The sequence below is a fragment of the Zootoca vivipara genome, chromosome 6 (assembly GCF_963506605.1).
Source record: "Zootoca vivipara chromosome 6, rZooViv1.1, whole genome shotgun sequence".
NCBI classification, from domain to species: Eukaryota; Metazoa; Chordata; class Lepidosauria; order Squamata; family Lacertidae; genus Zootoca; species Zootoca vivipara.
Window position 1 is genome coordinate 49,261,977 of NC_083281.1, and position 22,889 is coordinate 49,284,865.

The window sequence follows — 22,889 nt, forward strand, 5'->3', positions numbered from 1 at the left end:
CAAATCAAAGTGCTGAAGTATGTTCTCAGTATTAAAACTTTGGCACAGTACCCCTTTTCAAACGACATGTCTTCTCAGTATTCTGAAAACAGGCCATGTTTCATAAGCACTAAACAAGAGGAGAGTCTCCTGTATCCTTAATTAAACATGGATTTCCTTGGGGGCATCTCTGTTGTGAATAAAGAAAACCATGCAGTGGTTGGCTATCCTTGGCAGAAATACCCTACATGTCTGAATTATAGAGATTGAAGATGGCAGCACACACATTCTCACACACAATTAGAGGCCTCTATTTGATTCTCGACTACTCTGAAGATGAGGCTTCTTTTTTAAAAAAGAAAGGCTACAAACTAGGTTTAATTCTAATACCAGAAAGAATCTGGCCAGCAAACTTTATGCAGCAGTCCTCCCCTAAACCTGTTGACTGTCGGAGTCTGCTCTATTAATCTTCCTCATTTTGCTGACGATATTTCAAATGCACAACTAGCATGACAATGCCAGTGAGGATGCAGGCCGAACCACAGACGAGATAAGCAATGCCCAAGAAAGGATTCTTTCCCCCCATCCAAGAAAGTGTGCTGAAAATGACCTTCTTGCCACCATTGAAAGAGAGGACAGGGTAGTTGTAGGTGACATTGAGCTGGTACTTGCCACGGGGCAACCCCACAGAGAAATTCCCCTGGCGGATGCGGGCGTACAGCTTGCGGAAGGTGGGCAGGGCGGCGATGCGCATCCACACAATAAAGTCTTCATTGACAAAGCCCGTGTTGTTTGGGCCCGTGTTGTTGCCCAAGTCGTAGACTGGGTAGGGCCAGTTGGGAGGTTTGATGGTGTTCTTGAAGGCCAGAGCCAGGCTCCCATTGACCAATTCGGGGTTCCGGAACTTGACGTTGGTGTCGGTCCACCAGGAGATGCCTCTCTTGTCCAGGGGCACAGAGACCATGGAGCCATTGGGAAGCACGTGGTAGAGGGCAAAGGTGTCATTGAAGAGGCTGTTGGCAACGTTCCCGCAGGGGGCGATAGGGAGCTTGTGGTCCTTTTGGTAAGGCTGACACTCTGTGATGGGGTTGGTCAGCGCCCAGGAGTCCCCGCTGAGCTGCGCGTCGTCGCGGGAGATGCTGTAGCGCCGGTTGTTTTGGTAGTAGTTGGAGAGCTGGTAGTAGAGGCAGACGGGCGCAGGGTAATCCACGGACAGCTCAAAACGCAGCACGCAGGTGCAAGGTGCATGGCGGGTGGGGCTGCTGGTGACGTTGGCGCAGCGAGAGCAACTGGAGCCTGGCGCGCCGGTGTAGTCGAGCTCCAGCTCGCGGATCTCCTCCGAGGAGAAGTGGAGCCCCAAGCCCAGGGCCATGAAGGCCGCGCCCAAGCAGAAGAAGAGCGGCAGCACCGTGCCGGCCGACAGCAAAGGCTGCCAGGCCGGCAGTCGCTGCTGCGTGAACGCCGTGTTGTCCGGCTTGTTTTGCGCCGTCGGGCCCACGTCCGCCGGGGCGTGGCTGCCGCTCACGTCGTACGAGCCAGAGGCCATGAGGTAGTCGGGGTGGTCGACCTCAGCAGAAGGGGCAGGCAGGCTCGGCGGGAGCCTGACCTGCTTGTGAGGGGAATAATTGCGCGCCAGTCTCTCTCGCGGCCACCCGGCGAGGGGCTGGCAGGGCGGAACGCACGCTCGGCCCTTCGCCGGCCAGTCAGTCAGTCCTCCTCTTCCGCTAGTCCAGGCAGCAGCAGGTGGCCTCGGTCTGCCTGCGACGACGCCCCGCAGGTGAGCGGGGCCACGCCCCCACGCACGCACAGGTGAGGGGGGGCGCCAGCGCGCGTACACCTAGTTACCACCCAAACGCCTTTTCGCGTGCGCTTGCTAAAGTGCGCGAGACGTCCGTTCAGCCTACCCAAGCCCAGGCAGCGGGGCTTGGTGGACCCCCGATTCCGTTCCCGCGCTTTCCCTTTCTTCTCAAGCTCCGCCCCTGTCGTCGGGCCAAGGAAGAGACGTCGCGCGGGCGCCTTCTTACACACCTGTGGTGATCTGGCCCGCTGGAAGGTGTGGGCGGGGCGGCGGCGGCAGGTACTGCTTGCCCAACCCTGCCAACTTCCACCTTCGTGGCCCCGCCCCGTCGGGACTGAGGTGCTAGCGCTGCTCAGGTAAGAAGGCGCGCTGCGGCGGAGCCAGGGCGCTTTCGGCTGCGCTACTGCACCTCGTTGGGACTCAGGAGGCACGGCGGCCACGCGCGGTCCGACCCCGATTCCCCCCCCCCCCCGCGAAGAGGAATATTTATATTTATTTTGAAGAATTTCCTCTTAAAGAGAACATATTGATATTTTGAATAAACAAACATTTAATAGCTCACACCTAAGCTAAAAAGCTTGTGCATATACTTTCCATATGTTTATAAACCACCTTTCTTCATCATGAAACCCAAGTTGGCATACATATGCTTTACAGACACTGACCAGATCTGCTTAGGTTTACCTAAATGGTGACTTCGCCTGCCTTCAGACCAGCCAGTAGAGGGACCTGTGGCCTTCTTCATGCAAGGTTGACACCTAAAGAGAAATGCTACCTGTAGCAGACAGGAGACAGTGTTCCCATGTTGCCACCCACAAAGCTTTTGACCATGACTGAATCTGCTTGGTGAATAAGTTGCTACTGAGCATTATTTATTTCTAAAGCATTTCTTTTGCAATATAGGAAGCAGTCTCAAGTGAAACCATTGACCCATCTCGTTCCATATTATCAGTGTCAAGGATGAGCAGACTTCAGACTTATTGGATCTTCTTTGTGTTTTTTCACTAAAACTCAAATTCTGCTAACCAGAGCTATGTGCAAAAGACACAGCAAGAATGAAAGAACAGTACTAGAACTGAATTTAGCTCACAGTGCTTTTACACAAAAGTCTACTCCTGGTTCGTCATGTCAGCAACCTGATTCGGGTGGAGAAAAGTTGTTTTTTGTTGCTATCATTAAGCAATTGCAATCCCTTGCCAATCTCCTGCAAAGCAGCCAGAGATCAGCCAATAGGTTTCAGTGTATCCTCTGTCCAACCCTGATTGTCAGGAGCTCTTTCTCAGCCTTACATGGAGATACTGAAGTTTGGGTGTGGGGCCCTTTGCAGACACAGATGCAAAACACACACACTACTGCTGAGCAACGTCTTCACTCTTTACCCCTGTCTACCCAGCCAGTTGGATATGTGAGTCTTGCAGGGTTCTCTCTCCCTCTCTCTCCAAAAGTTGATGTCATGTATAAACTTGCTACAGATGAGGAAGGCATGTCTCACAAAGAAAACAGAATGTTTAGGGTTGAGTCTGTTGTCATGTTTCCTGTTGCTGATCTTTAAAAACTTCCTCTTTGAGTTAATGCCCTTGGAAACTTTGCAACAAAATAGGTTATACAGTGTGCAGTTTTGCTTGGGTGAGTTGAGAGTTCAATAAACAGAAAGCTGGATTCCTGTTTTTAACTCTTGTCAAGGAATTACCTTTTTAAAAGAATGATATGGAGAACTCGCTTCACTTTAACTTTTGTATGAACTTGCAGAATCACTTCAGAAACCCATTGTGTGAATGGAGAACAGTTTGCTGGAATAGGCTTGTGTTACTTGACCCGTTCCTACTACATCCTTTATGCCCAAATGCTAATGAACCTCAAAATATTGTAGAACAGAATGTTTTCAGTCCTATATATGTCTGTTTGGAAATGCCACCTTAGCTTGGAATAACTCACTTAGAAGCCAGTGAGGTGTACTGGTTAGTGTGTTGGACTAGGAACTGGCAGACCAGGGTTCAAATCCCCACTCAGCCATTAAGCTCACTGGGTGACTTTGAGCCTTGGGCCTGTTTGTTTCTCAGCCTAACCTACCTCAAAGGTAGGAAGAAAAAAATGGAAGCGGGTGAACCATGTGCAGCCATCTGACTCCTATAGAGGGCAGCGTTCCTACAACAAAAGTTCTGGTCTTGTTTGTAGTGAGGAGCTGTTGTGGCAGTGGTGGATTTGGGGCTCTCAAATTTCAGCACACCCTGTGTGACACTAAAATCTGGTACCCCTCTGTCTCTTGTCCCCCGTTTCTACAGCATTGTTTTGACACCCCCTGCAGGGTGGCACCCAGTGTGACCACACTAGTCGGGCCACCCTAAAACTGCTTCTGGTTGCAGGAGGGCTAGCAGCATTTCCCCTCCTTGCTTTTCGTTTTCAAGTGGTGTGCCTTTTGCTTTTCTATAAAAGTAGAGGAGGAATATCACTCCAGATTACATCAGGCCAGTTCTAAATTCCAGGCGCATTAGATCATTTTGAATTAATTACCACAGGAGTTGAATGAAAGGTCACTAAACAATGAAATCATCTGGGGCTTTTCCTATCAACAGATTGCTTGTAAGCGTAATAAAAAAATTGCATTGTTTCCTCAAAATAATGTGCATTTACAAAGGGAAAGGCTTTGGCACCATAGCAATAATTTTTTATGGAATTTCTTACAGAACCTGCAAGGTCTAGTGGTTACTCTCAAGCAAATGCATTTAGCATCAGAACAGCAGAAGCAAGCTCCATTCTGTTCTTGTAGTCATGAAGGTACTAAGTGAGCCATCATGGTGTAAGGCAGGCATTCCCAAACTTCGGCCCTCCAGATGTTTTGGACTACAATTCCCATCTTCCCTGACCACTGGTCCTGCTAGCTAGGGATCGTTGGAGTTGTAGGCCAAAACATCTGGAGGGCTGCAGTTTGGGGATGCCTGGTGTAAGGGTTAGAGTGTGGGACTAGGACCTAGGAGACCTGGAGTTAAAATCCTCATTCAGCTGTGAAGCTCACTTTGTGGCCTTGGGCCCAGTCACTTTCTCTCAGGCTAACCCAGGCATCCCCAAACTGCAGCCCTCCGGATGTTTTGGCCTACAACTCCCATGATCCCTAGCTAACAGGACCAGTGGTCGGGAAAGATGGGAATTGTAGTCCAAAACATCTGGAGGGCCGAAGTTTGGGGGATGCCTGGCCTAACCTATCTCATAGGGTTACTGTGAGGGTAAAAGTGTGGGTTATTAGCCAATATTAGTCCTGCTCAGAGAAGACCCATGGAAGTTGATGGACTTGACTAACTTAAAATACATTGATTTCAATGGCAAGTCCATCAACTTCCATGGGTCTTATCTGACAATGGAGGAGTGAGACTTGGTGGGTGAAGTCGAACTGTTGGAAGGTTACAGCGTAGAGGCAGATATGGGAGAGACATGTTTTATTGCAGGTAGGACAGATGAAGGCATCCAGTTGTGCTGCTGCAGATGCACCATGGCATTTCTTCTCTCTGCACTCCTCCCAGCAGTCATTTCTCCTCTGGTCACTATTAAAGATACATGACCTGACTTGGATCATTTGCAAGTGATTCCCACATGGCGGGGTTGGTTTTTGAGTAAAGGGATCATGAAGGTCACAAGTGGTCATCCTATGCCCACTCCACCTCCCTAGGTGTCTGGGGAGGTTATTAATACCAGTGTTAAATAATGTTAAATAATGTTTTACTGTTGTGTGTTAGCTTGTTCTATTCTTTTTAACTGTGGCACACTCATTGAGACATTAGGTATTTAAATCTAGGGTGTATAGGGCCAGGTTTGAAAGTCCAGTCACTGTGCCTGAGCTCGGGTTGTTTAAGAGAAATCACTAGTTTTTTCTCCATTTTCTCTCTTTCCACTTCCCACAGTCAGTAAATAAGAATATTCTCTCATTCATGTTACCGATATCTGTTATATACCCTACGTACCATTTGCTCTTTCCTTTGGGTTTTCAAAATGTTTTTCCCCCATATTCTAAAATTAGACAGTTAAATTTAATAGTGGTTTTGGGAAAGTCCCTTTCATCATTGTCACTTGCTCTGCCAAGAGCTGAAAGGGATACTTACTTGCCTTGGGCAGTTTAGCATTGCCTGGAAAGCACCCTAGAACCACCACTTCACTTTGGGTTACTTTAAAAACATAAGCAGAGTATAGCATGATCAGACTTAAGGTCCAGACACTATAGAAGTGTGTGTGTGTATAATTATGCAGTGTGTGGGGAAAGTAGTCTCTCATCATGATGGAAGCTGGGATCATCCAGGGAATCTCAGTGTTGGAAGATTCAGAAGAAACAAAAGGAAGTCCTTGGAGCAACTTCGAAGTCCTCCCTTCTTTCTCCACCCTTTAAACCTCTTTTAACCTCTAAACCCAGAGGAACCCAGAGCAGAGCCTCGGGTGATTACTAACGGGCAGAGATACAAGTCAAAAACAGTACAGTACTCTGAACTGGCCCTAGGAAGGACACAAAAATTGATAGCCAGTGCTGACAACATCCTTTAAATTTGCTAGTACCAGTATTTTAGGCATGTAATCTTAATGTTACTAAATAATGGCATGAAATTGGAACTGCGGAAGGTGTTCCTATCATGTTGATTAAGGCTGCAGAGGATGATGTGGACCAAGGCAGGGCTGGGGAATCTCAAGCCCAGGAGCCAAATACACCCCTTAAGGCCTCCCTGTCTAGACCCTGGGACTCTCCATAGCTCCACCACCTTTGTCAGCCCTGCTCTAGCCCAGGTGTTGGGAACCTTTGGTCCTCCAGGTGTCTTTGAGCTACAACTCTCATGTACACTTCTCTCTCTCTCTCTCTCTCTCTGTGTGTGTGTGTGTGTGTGTGTGTGTGTAATCTCGGACTTTTGCATGGCTGGGATGTAGTCATGCTGATTGCTCCACCCACTTTTTCTTCTAGCACTGCCTGCCACTGGCATGCAGCCCCCATAAAGAATGTGACCTACAAATTGAAAAGGGCTCTAAGCTCATTCCAGAATTGTGAGCTGTTGGAGAAGCTGGTGAACCACTACTGTGTCTTCATTTTCCCTTATGAGAGTATCACAGCTCTTGCATTTATAGAAACCAGGGAAAGGTCTGGGAGGCCTAGTGCTTCTCATGAATCATCAGTGCTTCTTAAATCATCAAAGACTTCATCCTGGAACTAGGTAGGCCTGGCACTTGATGTCCCAAGGGTGTGGACATTAACAAAGGGTTGTGGATGTTAACGAGGGGGTGTGGACAATAACAAGGCCTGTGTTCTTCTGAGGAGATGGGAAGTATGTGTTTCCACATCTAGATGACTAGTCTGCATATTTTGACTAAACGCAGCAATGGACAGGCTTTGCTTGGTAATGTTAATAAAGTGCTTCAAGGTGGTCAAAGTATGCTATCTGTATTACCATGCTGCTGTCTGTACAGCAAAACTGTAAGGTTAGCTGATGTTGTTATTTCTGTTTTTTCAGATTGAGGGAGAGTGACTTGCCTAAGCAAGTTTATAGTAGAGGTGAAATATGAACTGGGAATGTTCTGATTCATAGCTGCATCATTAGGCTACAGTAGCATAGTGTTTGTTTTTTGAATTTATATACAGTGGTACCTCTACTTACGAATAACTCTACTTAAGAATGTTTCTACTTGCGAATGGAGCTCCACCCGCCATCTTGGATGCAGTTTAGATAGGATTTTTTCTACTTACGAATTTTTAGATAGGTTGCTTCGACTTACGAAATTTTTCTCCCAATGCATTCCTATGGGATTCGACTTACAATTTTTTTCGACTTACAAATGTGCGTTCAGAACGCATTAAATTCATAAGTAGAAGTACCACTGTAGTGCCCTTCTGTGACCGCTTGTAAAAAGATTTGTAGTTTGTGAGCTCTTAATGGATACAATGCAAAAGGAGAAAGAGGTGGGGAGGGAAGAGGAAAACACACAAATCCAAGTTCATGTGAGTCTGCCATATATGCATCACAGCATTGCAAGGACTCTCTGGGGTCTTTCATTGAAATCCTCTGGCAAGCAATTATGGGAATTAATCTTGCGACCTTCTGCATGCAGAGCCTATACTTTGCCATTGATTTTCATAATGACTAAGTGGAAGGGCCACTGCAAAGAGTCCACACTGGGATGGGAGGAGCATGTCCCACTAAACCAGCATATGGGGCTTCACTGTCTCGCTTCTCCCTCTGATGGAGGCAGGTGGAATCGATGCTGATGGAGGCAGTTCTGGGAGGGGAGGTGCTAAACAGGTGGTCCTGCCAAGTCAGCCAAGAGGCATCACTGTTTTACTTCTCCCTCTTGATTTACATTCGGAGGGCTCAGGCCTTGAACTAAACATGACTGCTTGGGTGCAAAGCTTTTTTTGCATAAAGCATTCACAAGGCGCAGCTCAAATGGGCAGAAGCTGAACATGGTTCGTATTTCACTTCTGCATAGTATCAGACCAGACTGCAGATTGTGATGCATGTAAATGAATGGTACTCCATATTAATCGCACACTACTATGCATGCAAAAACTAACATGTCATGGAGGAAACAGTAGGCAAGGCTTCTGAGCAAGACACTTGGGCAGCCTGGTGTCCTCCAGATGTTTTGAACTACAACTCCCATTGGCCCCTGACCAATGAAGCTGTGGACACCACGTTGGAGGAGGCTGCTGTTGGTTGTAGTACACCTAAATGGCATGAGCTCACAGCTGCCGATGGGAAGCATACCTGTGAATAGGTGAAGGTGGCAGCTCTTCCAGGCCTGAACAGCTCATTGTCATTTTAATTGCTCGGTGCATCATTTCATGCTCATCTTCTCTGTGCAGAGGCAAATAACAAAGAGCAACAAGACATTGTAGCATAGGTCTGTCCTCTGTCTCTGTCAGATCCAGACAAATGAAGGTGCTGCCTAACCTGAATAACCAGAATGACACTGAAAGAGTTCACCAGAACACCTTCCTAGCATTCCCATAGGCTTTCTGAACAGGGATGTGCAATGGCTGTGGTATTTGGTAGCCTACATGCTACTTATTTGCAATGTTTTGCCACCTGATACTCTGACTCATTTATTTCTTAGTCAGAAATACATTGCTCATCCACAATGTTAGCCTTTCTGAATGTTGTTGATGGGATCAACTCAATTAATCTATACCCCACACTGGCATTTGCATAACATTTTCTTTCACTGAAACTAATACCTGTTGATTATTATTATTATTTTTCAAACCTGGGCACCTTTTTAAAAAAGTATATTTTCTTCAACTTTTCAAGAGCCAATGAACCCACAAAAAGCTGAATCCTTTATTAAAGATATAACCTGACAGTGGCAGCTGGTTTTTATTATTATTATTTTATTTTTAAGGAATTGCAGTCTTATCTGCAACAGCAATGTGTTGCTGTTTGGTTTCTGGTGTCCTGGCCAGAGCCCATTTTGAGATATAATATTTTGTTACGTTGCTGTTCTTCAGTCATGCAATATGTAGCATGTCAAGCCGTTTTGCACACAGCAGGCTTGTATTTAACAACTCACCAGGTAGCTGACAAAGAATTCAATGCAGGAAAGTGAGTGGGTTGGTGGAGGAGGGACAGATCACAGGAATGTAGGAAGCTGCTTTAAAATGAGTGAGACCATTGATCCATGTGGCTTAGCTTTGTCTTCACTGCTTTGGCAGCAGCTCTTCAGGATTTCAGATGGGGGTTTCTTCCAGCTTTTCCTAGACATACAGGGGATTGAACCTGGGACCTTTTGAATGCAGAATAGATGCTCTGGCAGAGAGCTTCTCTACCAACCCACTTGCTTTCTTTGCTAGTCATGGCAGACGGAAACAGTGGGCTGGCAAAGGTGAACTAGATTGTACCACCTGTACTTTGCCATCCTGCTTTGTAGAAGGCAGTTTCATTTTTTTATAACACCCCCCCCCCCAATGCCAAGGGAATTCCCATCCTCTGTGGCCTGCATGGAAACATAAGCTTCTGGCTTCCTAGCAGACTGGATTCCCCCCCCCCCCAAGCTAGTAACTTTTGTGGGTTTATTTAGAAGTCTGTCTCATGACATACAGTGAAAAAAGGGGCTGTTATGCACCATGCCCCCCATCCCATCACCATTTGCCTGTGAGGTGGTGGTACAGAGTACCAATGCATACCGCCTCAAAAAACCCGACTGATGACGTGATATGTTTTAGCCATGCTCCCAAATAAGGTTTCTGGCAGTCTCATTAATGCTGGAAAGCTATAATAACAACAAGAAATCTTTAGCATTTGGAGAATGAGCAGGATAGAACATTTTTTCTTTAATAGTAATAATAATATTTTTTATTATTTATACCCTGCCCATCTGGCTGGGTTTCTTCAGCCACTCTTTATGCTTCTGAAGCCAGTGCAGGACAAGCTGCTGCATAGAAAAGGAATACAACTGTGCAGCCCACTCTGTACATTGAGTGGAATCAAACAGTGAAGCTCTTGCTGCGAGCCAGCCTGCAAGTGGTCGGCCAGCAATTTCAGCCTTCAGGTGGGACTTCACACTAGGGCTGGGCAAGAGGCAGATCAGGGCTTACCGGTAGATGTTTGGGTGAAACCCCATCAACTGCCCCCGGGTGCCAAATGTTTACCAGGCCTGGCTACCTCCTTTATTTCATTGTTACTAGGAAAGTAGTACCTTGGTACTCAAATGGCTTGGTACTCAAACGCCTCAAACCCAGAAGCAAGTGTTCTGGTTTGCAAACGTTTTTCAGTACCTGAACATCCAACACAGCTTCCACTTGAGTGTAGGAACCTCCTGCAGCCAATCGGAAGCTACACCTTGGTTTTCTAACGGTTTCGGGAGTTGAACGGACTATACCCCACTCTGGGCAGTTTCCAACACATATAAAAACATAATAAAACATCAAACATTAATAGTAACAATCTGATCCAATATAAAAAAGTCACAATAACTTTAAAACAAACAACTTACCAAATAAAACAATATTCAACAATCCATTTGAATCTAATAGTAAACACATCAGCAAATAATAATTAAACAGTTTACACTTATCAATTACAATAAATAATTGCTAATCTATAATCAATAAAAAAATAACAGCAAAACACACAGCGTAAATTACCACAAAACATAAAAACCATGTAAAAGGGTCAAATTGAGAAAGAAGGACAGACAACATATAATTTTTTTTTAAAATATCCCTGAACTCTTCCCCAGCTGCTTCTGCTGTTCTCAAAGTCATGGTCTGGAAAAGGCTTCTTGGGTTGGAGGGTGTGTCAAGGCAGGTGAAAAAGCCATTGCCTGATGGCCAGCAGAAAGTCTCTCTCCCCTCCAGAAATGAAAACATTTTTTAAAACAAAACAAAAAACATGCAACAGCCAAGGGAGTGGAGTAAGAGGTTGTGTCCTTTTTCTTTCCCCTGTCCTTTCTGTTCTTCTCTGCATCTTACCGCAGTATTGTCTGAATTCCATTTTCTTTTTAAACTGTTGGTTTTTATTGTTGTATTGTTTTATATTATGCTAATGTTTAATTGCATATTATTATAATTATTGTAAGTCACATTTATATAAAAAGGATCTAAATAAATTATTATTATAGAGGATCATGGTTAAAGGTATTGAGGTATTGTCTGAATTGACTAATTAGGGTTTATTACTGACAAAGAAACCAGAATTCCCCCTTCTTGCATGTTGTATGAATTTTTGCTAAATGTGTTTGCAGAATGTCAGGAGGAAGGCAGACACGGTTGAAAATGAAGTCATCTGTGGGCACGGAAGAGTTACAATTGTAACTTAGCCTGGGGAAAAATTTGGCCTCTGTCAGCAGCCAATAAAGGAGGAGTTTGTCTGTGCATCTGACTCATAATCAGCAGAGCACAAGACTGCGTTGCAGAAGTGTGCTGCGTTGGAGATCCTCTCTTGTCTTCTCCAGAGCAGTTGACCGCTATCAATCCTGCGTATTCGCTGCTTACATTCTTTGAGGTAAGTTTTAATGCTCCCTTGCAAGTGTTCTCACCCCACCCCACCCTCACCCCACCCCATATGGCTGAAGAAAGTGGGCTTTTTACCGAATGGTGTTTTGCCTTGTTTTAGTGGGGGGTTGTTAAAGCATCCCACAACAGGAGGTGACAATGGGATCTGCTGAAGGCTTTGTTGTGTTATACCAACTAGTAGTTTAATGACACTGCAAATTTTCGTGACTGCTGGAGGTACTTTTGAAGCATAATTGAGAAACAAAAATAAAATTCTGTAACATGGGACAAGTTCTCAAATGTCTCCCAATGCTTGCAGGTCAGATGATAGTTAAACACTTTGTGTTCCAAAAGAACACCAAACATACTGTTTCCCCCACCTCTTTGCATAGCAATGGTATATTGGGGGGGGGGAATAAAACCCTAATGAGAAGGAGCCATATAAGAATTATTTATATCTTTATATCTTTAAGAAGTCACTTTTCCTGCCCTTTCACTTTTAGTCCGATTTGAAACTAAATCTTCATTCTGTGAAGCAATGCTGAAAAGGATTGCCCAACATTTCTTTTTGACTGCTATCTGATAAACACTTATGAATTGGACTGATACAACCCATTGAACTAAAAGGGATTTACATGAAAAGGATTGTGCTGTCACAGACTGATTTTATTACATTGCGCAATTAATTAAATCCATTGTTTGTGACATAATGCCATGCCCTGAATGGGTACAGTTTGCAGAATCAGATGCTCCACTTTTCTTCTGGGGGCTAGTTGCACAGTTGCTGGTTTTAAACAAGTTAAACATCCTTGCAATGCATTTTACATTAGTAGGTGAACAAGTTCTGTTTCTCACTGACATTATTTTTGAAGAGAAATGCCAAGTGATAGCTTAGAATAGATACAATGTGAAAGTGAAAGCAAACTTTGGCCTGCTACTGGTAAACCATATTTTGGTCAGGGTTGAGGCCTTGGGTCAGCTCAGATACAGTTTTTATTTCAGCCCTATCACCAGAGCTGCTAGTTACACTTTCTGTTCTGCTTGGTTTCTATTTGTTCTGCTCCACACACATTCCACTTTGGGGACAAATCAAGACGTTTGTGGACTTTGTCCCTGTTTCCAGCTTGCCTTATGAACTTTTATGGATTTCAGTACAGAAAGGTGAGTTCTGAAGAGAGATTTAAAGAAAGCAAGAAAGGTGGCAGCATGATCTGGGAAGACGTCCCAAGCAAGGAAGACAGGGTGGAGCTGTTAGAAGGGATCAGGAGCCCCTTTGGATTGTGGAGCAAGTGATTTAGAAATTGTGGACAGGGGTGTATTTAGATATAATAACAAAGAGATAAAGTGGTGGCAAAGATATAGAGGTCTTCAAAGTTAAGGACATAGAGCTAGTCTGGGAATCTGGGAACAGCCAAGAGTGCAGCATGACCAGGATAATGAGAGAGTTTAATGTTTTGGATAGCAGAGTTCAGGTTAGATGTGAGGAGGCCACAGTGAAGATTGCAGTATTCTACGAGAGAGGTGACTGGAGCATGCACCAGGGCTTTTGAGAAAGGGTTGTGTTTTTCCTGTGTTGTAACTGAAACAGTCTTGGGTACAGTCTGAATGTGTGGATAAAAGAGAGGAGTGAAAGATAAAGCCAAGGCTACGTGCTTCTTCAGCAGAGTGAAATAGATTAAAAGAACGGTGACAGTCTTTGGCTTTGCCAATTTCACTGCATCTTTTTCTTTTTTTAAAAAAAAACCCAACTATGACTAGAAGTATTTCATAAGCACATTTTAAAATAGCCTTATTTCCGAGAAGGTGTGAGGAATTAGGCAGTGTGATAAAAACTGCTCCACTCTTGTTCACTCAGCCAGATGGCGGGGGGTCTGGGGAAGATAGGAGGAACAGGGTTGTGGGGGTTCAAACTAGGACTTAACCTTGCCAAGCTATCAGGGATAGTTATGCAGTCAGGATCTTTGTGTGCACTGGAGCATAAAGCCTTGGATTATTTTCCTTTTATCCACTTGAAATAATAATTTTTATTAATTTTACAACACAATATAACAATAACAATAAACACAATAAAACAACATTAAAAAGACAAATACAAAAATCCAAATACAAAGTCCTTTCCTTTTAACATTGTATGAGGGGACTTCCTCGAGTTCCCTCCATCAGCGATTCATTACTCCTTTATCTTTAGCAATTTCCAATTCATTGTATTAAAATTCCTTACAATTTCAAATCTCTCATGCTTCAATTTACTTCACATAATTTCCAAACCCTCAGTTTCTATAAACTTCTAAATCTAATCTCAATATACAATTTTACCATATTTTTTCAAATAAATTTTGAAATCTTTCCAATCTTCTTCTGTCGCTTCTTCTCCCCGGTCGCGAATTCTCCCGGTCATCTCAGCCAGTTCCATATACTCCATCATTTTCATTTGCCAATCGTCCACCGTTGGTAATTCATGGATCTTCCAGTTCTTGGCTAGTAATACTCTTGCCACCGTTGTAGCATACATGAAAAAGTTGACATTTTTCTTAGGAATCTCTTTCCCAACTATACCCAATAGAAAGGATTCTGATTTCTTAATGAATGTGTTTTTCAACACTCTCTTTAGTTCATTATAAATCTTCTCCCAGAAATCCCTTACTAGTGGGCAAGTCCACCACATATGATAAAAAGATCCCTCCTCTTTCTTACATTTCCAACATTTATTATCCTGATTATGATAAATCTTAGCTAATTTTACTGGTGTAAGACAGTGTTTCTCAACCTTTTTTGGGCCAAGGCACACTTGTTCCATGAAAAAAATCACGAGGCACACCACCATTAAAAAAGTTAAAAAAATTAACTCTGTGCCGCCCTATATTGACTATATAATTATGACTGTAAGAAACACTTGCCAATTGCTGTGTTGGTTGCAATCTCCTGTAATAAGGCTTCACAAGCCGCTGGTTTCTCTGCCAGCACAATCCTTTGCTCAGCAAGTTTCAGGTTGAGCTCATCCAGCCAGCTTCTTTAAGTTTGTCTAAAACCACCCTCCCGTGGTGGTGGCTGTTGAGAGCTGCGCTCGCCCTGCGTCGTGACCCGGCCGGCTTCCTTTCCGGCGGGTTAGCGTTGTTAATTGGCGGCCGCCAGGCACGTGACAATGCAAATCGCCCTTCTCGTCGCCGCACATCGCGGCACACCAGCCAGCGTCTCGCGGCACACTAGTGTGCCATGGAACAGCGGTTGAGAAACGCTGGTGTAAGATACCATCTATACATCATTTTCATTATATTTTCTCTTAAAAGATTACACACAGTAAATTTTAAATTCTGTTTCCATAATTTTTCCCAGTCTTCCATCAAAATATTATGTCCCACATCCTTAGCCCAGAATATAATAACATTCTTTGTCTGTTCATCTTTTGTATGCCACTCAAGCAATAACTTATACATTCTGGAAAGTATTTTTGTTTGTGGTTCTAACAATTCTGTTTCCAGCTTTGACTTCTCTGATTGAAAACCAAATTTCCTATCCAATTTAAATACTTCATTAATCTGATAGTATTGGAGCCAATCATCAAGCTGATTCTTCAGCTGTTCATATGTCTTTAACTTAAATTGGTCTCCTTCTTCTATCAGCATGTCCCTATATTTAAGCCAACTGGTTTCCATATTCAGTCTTTTGTGTGCTTTAGCCTCCATAGATGAAATCCATTTAGGTGTTTTTCTTTCCAACAGATCTTTATATCTAATCCAAACATTATACAATGATTTTCTGATTATATGATACTTAAAGCCTTTGTGAACCTTCACTTTGTCATACCACAAATATGCATGCCAACCAAATGCATTGTCATAGCCTTCCAAATCTAATACATCAGTATTTTCCAACATAAACCATTCTTTCATCCAGCAAAATGTAGCCGCTTCATAGTAAATCTTTAAATCTGGCAGGGAAAAGCCCCCTCTTTCTTTACTATCAGTTAAAATCTTATATTTAATCCTGGGCTTTCCCCCCTACCATATAAATTTTGAAAGCACCTTTTGCCATTCTTTAAAACAGTCCATCTTATCAATTATTGGCAATGATTGGAACAAAAATAACATCTTTGGCAATACATTCATCTTAACAGTTGCAATACGGCCCAACAAAGACAATTTCAAATTCGACCATGTTTCTAAATGTCTCTTGATTTCATTCCATAACTTATCATAATTATCTTTAAACAAATTCAAATTGTTTGCTGTCATATTTACACCAAGGTATTTCACCTTTTTAACAAATAACAAACCAGTTGCTTCCTGTAATTCCTTTCTTTTCTTAATATTTAGGTTTTTATCTAAAACTTTGGTTTTACTCTTGTTCAATTTAAATCCTGCTACACTTCCAAATTCATATATCAAATCCAGTGCTTTAATTGCACTGGATTCAGGATCTTGTAAGGTCAATACCAAATCATCTGCAAAGGCTTTAAGTTTAAATTGTTTTCTCCCTACTCTCACACCTTTAATTTCTTCTTCTTTCCTAATCATAGAGAGTAAAACTTCCAGGACAGATATAAACAGCAAAGGAGAGAGGGGGCACCCCTGCCTTGTTCCCTTTTCAATTCTAATTTCCTCTGATACCACATTGTTGACAATGATCTTTGCTTTCTGCTCAGAGTAGATCGCACTTACTCCATTCAAAAAGTTCTGGCCAATCTCCATCTTTTCTAAATTCTTTTTTAAGAACAACTAAGAAATATTGTCAAAGGCTTTCTCAGCATCTATAAACATTAATATAGCTTTTGTATTTTTCTTCTGTTCAAGCATCTCCAAAATATTCACTACATTCCTAATATTATCTTTCATATATCTTCTGGGTAAAAAACCCGCTTGATTGTGATGTATGTAGTCCTTTAAAACTTTTTTTCAATTTGGAGGCCAGAATATTTGTAAATATTTTGTAATCCACATTCAATAAGGAAATTGGGCGGTAATTTTTCACTTGAGCTCTATCTGTATCAGGTTTCGGTATCAGAGTGATGTAAGCCTCTCTCCAGGTCTCCGGGCCTCTCCTCCTTCCAATATTTGGTTCCATAGCTCAGCTAAAGGTTGGATTATCCAATCTTTCAAAGTTTTATAGTATTTAGCTGTCAGTCCATCAGGTCCTGGTGCTTTACACAATTGCATTTGCATAATTGCATTTTCCACTTCATGTCTTGAGATTTGTTGACCGAGTAGGGATTTTTTATCTTCGGGGAATTTTATGCAATCCATTTTTCTCCAAAAATTGCTCTATTTTGTCTTTATCTTCTTTTTCTTTTTTGTACAGCTGCTTATAATATTTTTGAAAACATTTTCTAATCTCAGCTGGGTGCTCCAGATTCTTTCCTTCTTGCATGAGATTTGTAATTGTATTCTGTTTCTGTCTCTTTCTCAATTGCCAAGCAAGCAATTTACCACACTTATTTGCAGATTCAAACGATCTTTGTTTCATCCATTTAATTTTCCGTTCTATCTCCTGGTTTACCAATTGAGAAAACTGTATCTGTAATGCTTTAATTTCTTTTTGTATCTGTTTATTCTTGGGATTGCATCTTAATTTCATTTCTTTTTCTTTTATTTGGCTTAGAATACTCTCTTTTCTTGCATTTTGTTCTTTTTTCTTTATTGCATTTTGTTGAATCAAAAATCCTCTCATAACTGCCTTGCTTGCGTCCCAAATTAGCATTTTTTTGACTGTCGTGTTCAAATTTATTTCAAAATAGTTTTTCAAGGTTTTCTGAGCCTTCTCCACTATCTTCTCCCTTTTATCCACTTGAAATCCTTGCACGTTGTAGGATGAAGTATTGCTATCTTTGGGTAAATCTTACAGGAAGGAAAATCATTGTCAGGTTCTCAAATGTTAAAGTTGGAAATGTAATAAGCCAAAGGACAATCAGCCAGTTGTGTGTGAGCATGATTGAATTCTGTGGCTATTTTTGTGACAGCAAACTTGCTTGTGCTTGTGACAACAATGGACTGCAGAACTTGTGGCTCCCAGATGTTGTTGGACTTCAACACCTATCAGCCCCAGCCATCATGGCCAGTGGTCTGGGATGATGGAAGGTGCAGTCCAGCAACATTTGGAGAGTTTCCTATCCCTCTTCTAGTCCGGGAAAGCTGATGCTGCAATGCATCTCTTCTTCTTTAAGATGCCATAAGACCCTTTGTTGCAACAAACTAGCAAGCCTATGTGACTGGAATTAATATTGCTTGCACAGAGGTAAAAGCTTAGTTTGGGGCATTGGTTTCCATGGTCATGTAAATATACATAATGACAAAGATTATACCAAAAAGCTTGTAAACTGAAGGAAGAACATCCAAGCTGTACAAATTGGGAGTATAGAGACATCTTGATTTAATGATGTGATCTAGGCAGGTAATCTAGGATTATACTTGCAGAGCTCAGAAATGAACACAGCTTTTCCATGTTCCTGTTTGCTATCTCTCCCCCCTCCCTCCTGCTGGAAACACTTGGTTCAATCAATGAGGCCTTATCATTTCCATGTAGAAAACTGATATTGTATGTGTGGGTAAATGCAATGTGAAAAGTGTACACATGTCTGTTGTGCTACAAGTATATGCCACAGGGATTCGTCTTCATTTGAGGCTTGCTGATGCACATGTATGGCATGAAATACGGTATACATGGGGTACAAAACATATACACTTCTCTATGTATCTTTGTAGGACATTTTGCTTCGTGTGAAGCAGTTTTTCAGAGCTGCCTTATATACCTGTCCAGCACTCTGCTTGAAACAGGGTGCACCCTCATCTGTATCCTGTGCAATCCTCTGCAATATACAAGGATTCCTTGGCAGATTTGTCAATATGGAAAAGATTTCAAATGGTGCAGAGACCTGTTGTGCCTGAATGTTGCTTGTACAACACTAAAATATACTCAATACCCTTCTGTTTTATTGCTTTTTATTTTATTGTAGTTAGTATATTTTATTGCTGTGAGTCACCTTGAGCTATTACGTATGGCAAGAAGGGATAGAAATGTACATGGTAGCAGAGGAAGATCTGCCACTGATCGTTGATGCTCATTCCCATGCATGAATAGGTGAGCTTTGCAAAGCTTCCAAGGAGCCCCTGAGTTTACCTGAACAGCGCTTGAAAGCCACGGTCCTAAATTCTCTATTTTGAAGAATATTTAATTTCAGCCTGGCTTTCCTAACTCACTCAGCGATGTCTGCATATAATGCACTTAGGGATTAACGCTGCTTAAGTCCCTCTCTATTTTTGGAACACACTACCGCATTTATTGATGCTATCTCTTATCCAGCTCCAGAGGTATTGTGTAGGAGTTTGCTGTCCCATAACATGTGGCGCTCCTCTGATTCATGCACCTGTTTCTACATTCCTAATTTGTAAGGGATGACTCTCCTGCTCTAGTTCCATGACAACAAGTTCCATGAGAATTATGGACCCAGATGTATGCTGCAGAGGATGAGGTGTCCCTGGCTTGTCCTTCAGTTAATTCAGAGTTGGTCATCTAATAATCACACAAGCAAATTATGGCAGGCTTGGCCAGTCTGCTTCAACATAACTCCCTTCAGTTTACAACACCAACTAAGACCCTCAAGCTACATATGATTATCACTTGCATACAACTTGCTCCTGACTCTGGAGTACAATGGTTTGCACTCTTGGGAGTAATTCAGGACTTTTTGTATTGCAGTGTGATATGCTGGCAGTAGTGATCTTTTAAAAACAAGCAATCAGAACAAAATGCTTCACTTCTCTTTTCCAGTCCTTTTCTAAACATCGCAAAATGTCAAACCTGATGCCCATCCTTTCCCAGAAAGATCTGGAGAGTATTTGTCTAACTAGGACGGGATTTGGCTTTGCTCTCAAAGCCTTCTATGCACCTCAGAACATAGATGTCTCCTTGAAGTTGTTGACTAGCCAGAGAACAACAGAGAGGTGGGTTTCCTGTTTGTTTGTTTGTTTGTTTCATTCCTAGAATGGGTGGTGACTTCTGCTGCTGCATTGGAAATAAGTGTGAATTGCACAGAAATAGAATACTCTACAGTGGTGGGAATGCACACAAATATGTAATATTGAGAAAGTGAAAGGAAGTAGATATGGCGAGGTATGGATTACTGGTACAAGGTTGCAACATAGGAGGCTGTAGTGATGACTCAAGGATTTCAGACTAGATTTTCCAAACCATACTTGAGACCTTCTGCAAGCAAAGAATGCGCTCTACCACTAGGCTCAGGGGAAATTTAAAAATTAAAGTTACTGTCAGAATTCATGACAGCCACATGCCAGTGAGGGGGGCAGGGAGCCAGAGGCAAAAGTGAGTGGAGCAACACACAGATGTATGGTAGGCTGCATCCAGTCAGAATTTCTGTGCACACAAACATGCGCTCACCTCTCCCTCCTCCATCTGTGAGAGTCCAAGAACGCATTCCAACCTGGCAGAGGCACTTGATGAGGGGGCGGAGCAGTGCCAGCAAGAGGCGTGGCCTACAGAGGTGGTATAGCCTGAGCAGAGTTCCAAGAGCCAGGTAGAGCAGCTTCGAGAGCCACCTTTGGCACTTGGGCCCAAGGTTTGCCAGCCTTCACTTACAATATGGAAAGGATTCAGAAACGGGGGGGGGGTCCCCCAGATACTGATTGTAGATTACTTTCAGTATTTGCTCCAGGGGGTGTTAAGGTCCTTCAGCAAGGCACTATAAATTAACAGTGCAGTTTCAGTACATCCCATACTGTAAACTTTCCCTGCCTCTCAGCCCCTAAGGCTAATAGAAGCCCTGCTGCCAAGAGTCCAGAGGCAACCTAGTAACCACAGCATCCCTGGTTCAGGCAAAAATGTGAAATTAATAGTTAACCATGGACTTCTGAGTTTAATTGCTGTGCACCACAAAGGTACTTTTGACAGGTACTTTTGCAGTAATGAATTCAAATTCTCTCACTGAATTCATCAATGAAATCTTCAGTGCATAACTGCTGTCTTTTGATCCTTATCACATCTGCAGAGATTTAAATGCACTTCTTCAAGAGGTAGCCAGCATACATTGCATACAGTGCAACAGGCTCATGCCTCCTGTTGGGATCTACAAGTTCCAAGGAGTTCTTGGGGTGGCCACTGAATGGATGCATAATGGATCTCTCAATTCGCTCATTCATGAGGTATGTAAGAGGAAGTGGGTTCTTTCTGTCAAGCCCTCCAAAGTATCCATTGTGAGTTTCTACTGAGCCCCTTTATGTTGCTTGTACAGGGTATAATTAATTTCTGCCTGCATTTGTCTTCAGTAACATGACACTCCATTATCTTTTCAGATAGCGCATTGTAACAGGGAAGGGGAGGTTTGTTTTGTTTTGTGTTGTTAAAAAGTTGGCAACAAATTCCATCATTTAATTGTTCATTCTGTAAAGGAACACTTTGGTATTGGTCGTCCTGAATTAACCACCAATGAGAGCAAGGTTTAGGTTGTCTTGGTTGTGGGCTGGGGAATGAACAATTGGGATATGGAATGGGTCTGTTTTGGGCTGGAACCTCTAGGTTCTTCTCCAGCAGGCATTTTAGGCTGCAATTCTGTAAACACATTCAACCTGGAGGTCAGCCTAACTTGTCTCAGAAACAAACATGTATAGAATTGGATGGCCAACTGTGTTTTTTGGGGAGGGGCATAAAATTATTTGTTGCTACAGAAGAATCTCAAAATGACTTAACACCACAAAATGCATAGCAATGCAGCATTTAAAACCAAACATACTAAAACGAATCCTCTACTAATTATTATTAGTAAAGGAACATATCTTACACACACAACATAAGCATATTCACCAAAAAAACACCCAGTTAAAATTTCTTCAGGAGCCACAGTGATATTTAATTTGAATTGGGTTGGAAATGAATGTTTTTAGAGAAAGAGAGTCTGGTACTTTGCAGATGTAGCTGGACTCCTATCAGCCCAAACCAGAACAACTAATCCTCAGGGAGGATTGGAGTTGAGGTCCATTTAACATCTGAAGGATGCTACACTGGCAATCCCTTTTTTAAAATAGTGCATTAGATAATATTGATACTACTGAAGTAGTGATAAAATAATGGCTTTGTGAACCTGTTTTTGTTTGTTTGTTTGTTTGTTTAGCATGAACTCTACCCAGAACTGCCTTTTCCTCTCTGTGTAAGAATCCTAACAGATGTGACAGAGGGCCTAAGTTATCTACACAGTTTGAAGCCTCCCGTCTTTCACCACAGCCTAAAACCCTCAAATGTCCTACTAGATCTGCAGTACAGAGCTAAGGTGGGTCTGTTTAAACATTTACTGGTGCACTCTAGATGTTCTGGACTCCAACTCCCATCAGCCTTAGTCAGCACCCGAGTGTTGGCTGGGGTTGATGGGAGTTGTAGTCCAAAGCATCTGGAGGGCACTGCATAGGAGAGGGCTAGGTCAGTTAATAGCATATCCTGTTTCTTAAATTTCACCTCTTTCAGATCTCAGATTTTGGCCTAGCCACATGGAGAAGGCAGCAACTAAGATCTGTCCTACAGAACTGTAACAACAGAAGCTGTTGGGATTTGCTTTATCTCTCCCCAGAAATACTTCAAGGGGGTAGCTTTTCACAAGAAGATGATGTTTACAGGTGAGTTTTTCTTTCAAAAAACTTGAGATATCAAAATGGACCAAAAGCTGTGACAGTCTGTGAAATGGTCTCCTCCGGGTGTCTCACTTAACAATGAGTCTTGCATCTGTTCAACACAAGGTGACCTTTTGAATTTATTCAGGTGGTTTAATTTGCTAAATCACTGCTGTCATATAATGTTCTGGCTTTTAACTGAAACTGCTGCTTATGCCTATACCTTGCTTGTGCTTACATTTCTATTATTATTTTCTTTTTAAAAGTTATTGTAATACTGAAATTTTTCCATTGAAGTTGGAAGGAAGAGGCATTAAACATCTCAGTACTGCAGTACTGTACATTTACTTGATGAGAATTGAGTTCAATGGGACATTTCAGAGTAGGCATGCAAAGGCTTGCACTAAATAAAACAAAAGAAAGAAATCAGATGGAGCCTGACAACTTGTGGTTTAATATCATCAACATCATCATCAATTGTACATATCACAATAGCTGTCAAGTCTCCCGTTTTTCACGGGAAACCCCCGTATTTAAATGTTTCCTGCTGTTATCC

General features: G+C 42.6%; 2 protein-coding genes across 2 annotated transcripts in view; one reads left to right on the top strand and one right to left on the bottom strand.

Moving 5' to 3' along the window:
• Positions 1–333: 333 nt before the first annotated feature.
• On the bottom strand, positions 334–1,999 carry TMEM30B (transmembrane protein 30B). Its single transcript, XM_060275948.1, has one exon. It carries the CDS (start codon positions 1,523–1,525, stop codon positions 443–445), a length of 1,083 nt encoding a protein of 360 aa, XP_060131931.1. The 5' UTR covers positions 1,526–1,999; the 3' UTR covers positions 334–442.
• Positions 2,000–2,014: 15 nt separating this feature from the next.
• Positions 2,015–22,889, top strand: part of LOC118087093 (receptor-interacting serine/threonine-protein kinase 2-like) — a 37,829-nt gene continuing 16,954 nt past the window's right edge. Inside the window, exons 1-6 of the mRNA XM_035119422.2 lie at positions 2,015–2,133; positions 11,480–11,739; positions 19,491–19,663; positions 20,725–20,878; positions 21,844–21,999; positions 22,191–22,339. Coding sequence (XP_034975313.2) covers positions 19,512–19,663; positions 20,725–20,878; positions 21,844–21,999; positions 22,191–22,339 — 611 coding nt within the window. The 5' untranslated portion in view covers positions 2,015–2,133; positions 11,480–11,739; positions 19,491–19,511. The remainder of the gene's footprint in view (positions 2,134–11,479; positions 11,740–19,490; positions 19,664–20,724; positions 20,879–21,843; positions 22,000–22,190; positions 22,340–22,889) is intronic.

Bases quoted from the DNA above. Each gene is read 5' to 3' on its own strand.
- TMEM30B (XM_060275948.1), bottom strand. From the start codon at position 1,525: ATGGCCTCTGGCTCGTACGACGTGAGCGGCAGCCACGCCCCGGCGGAC.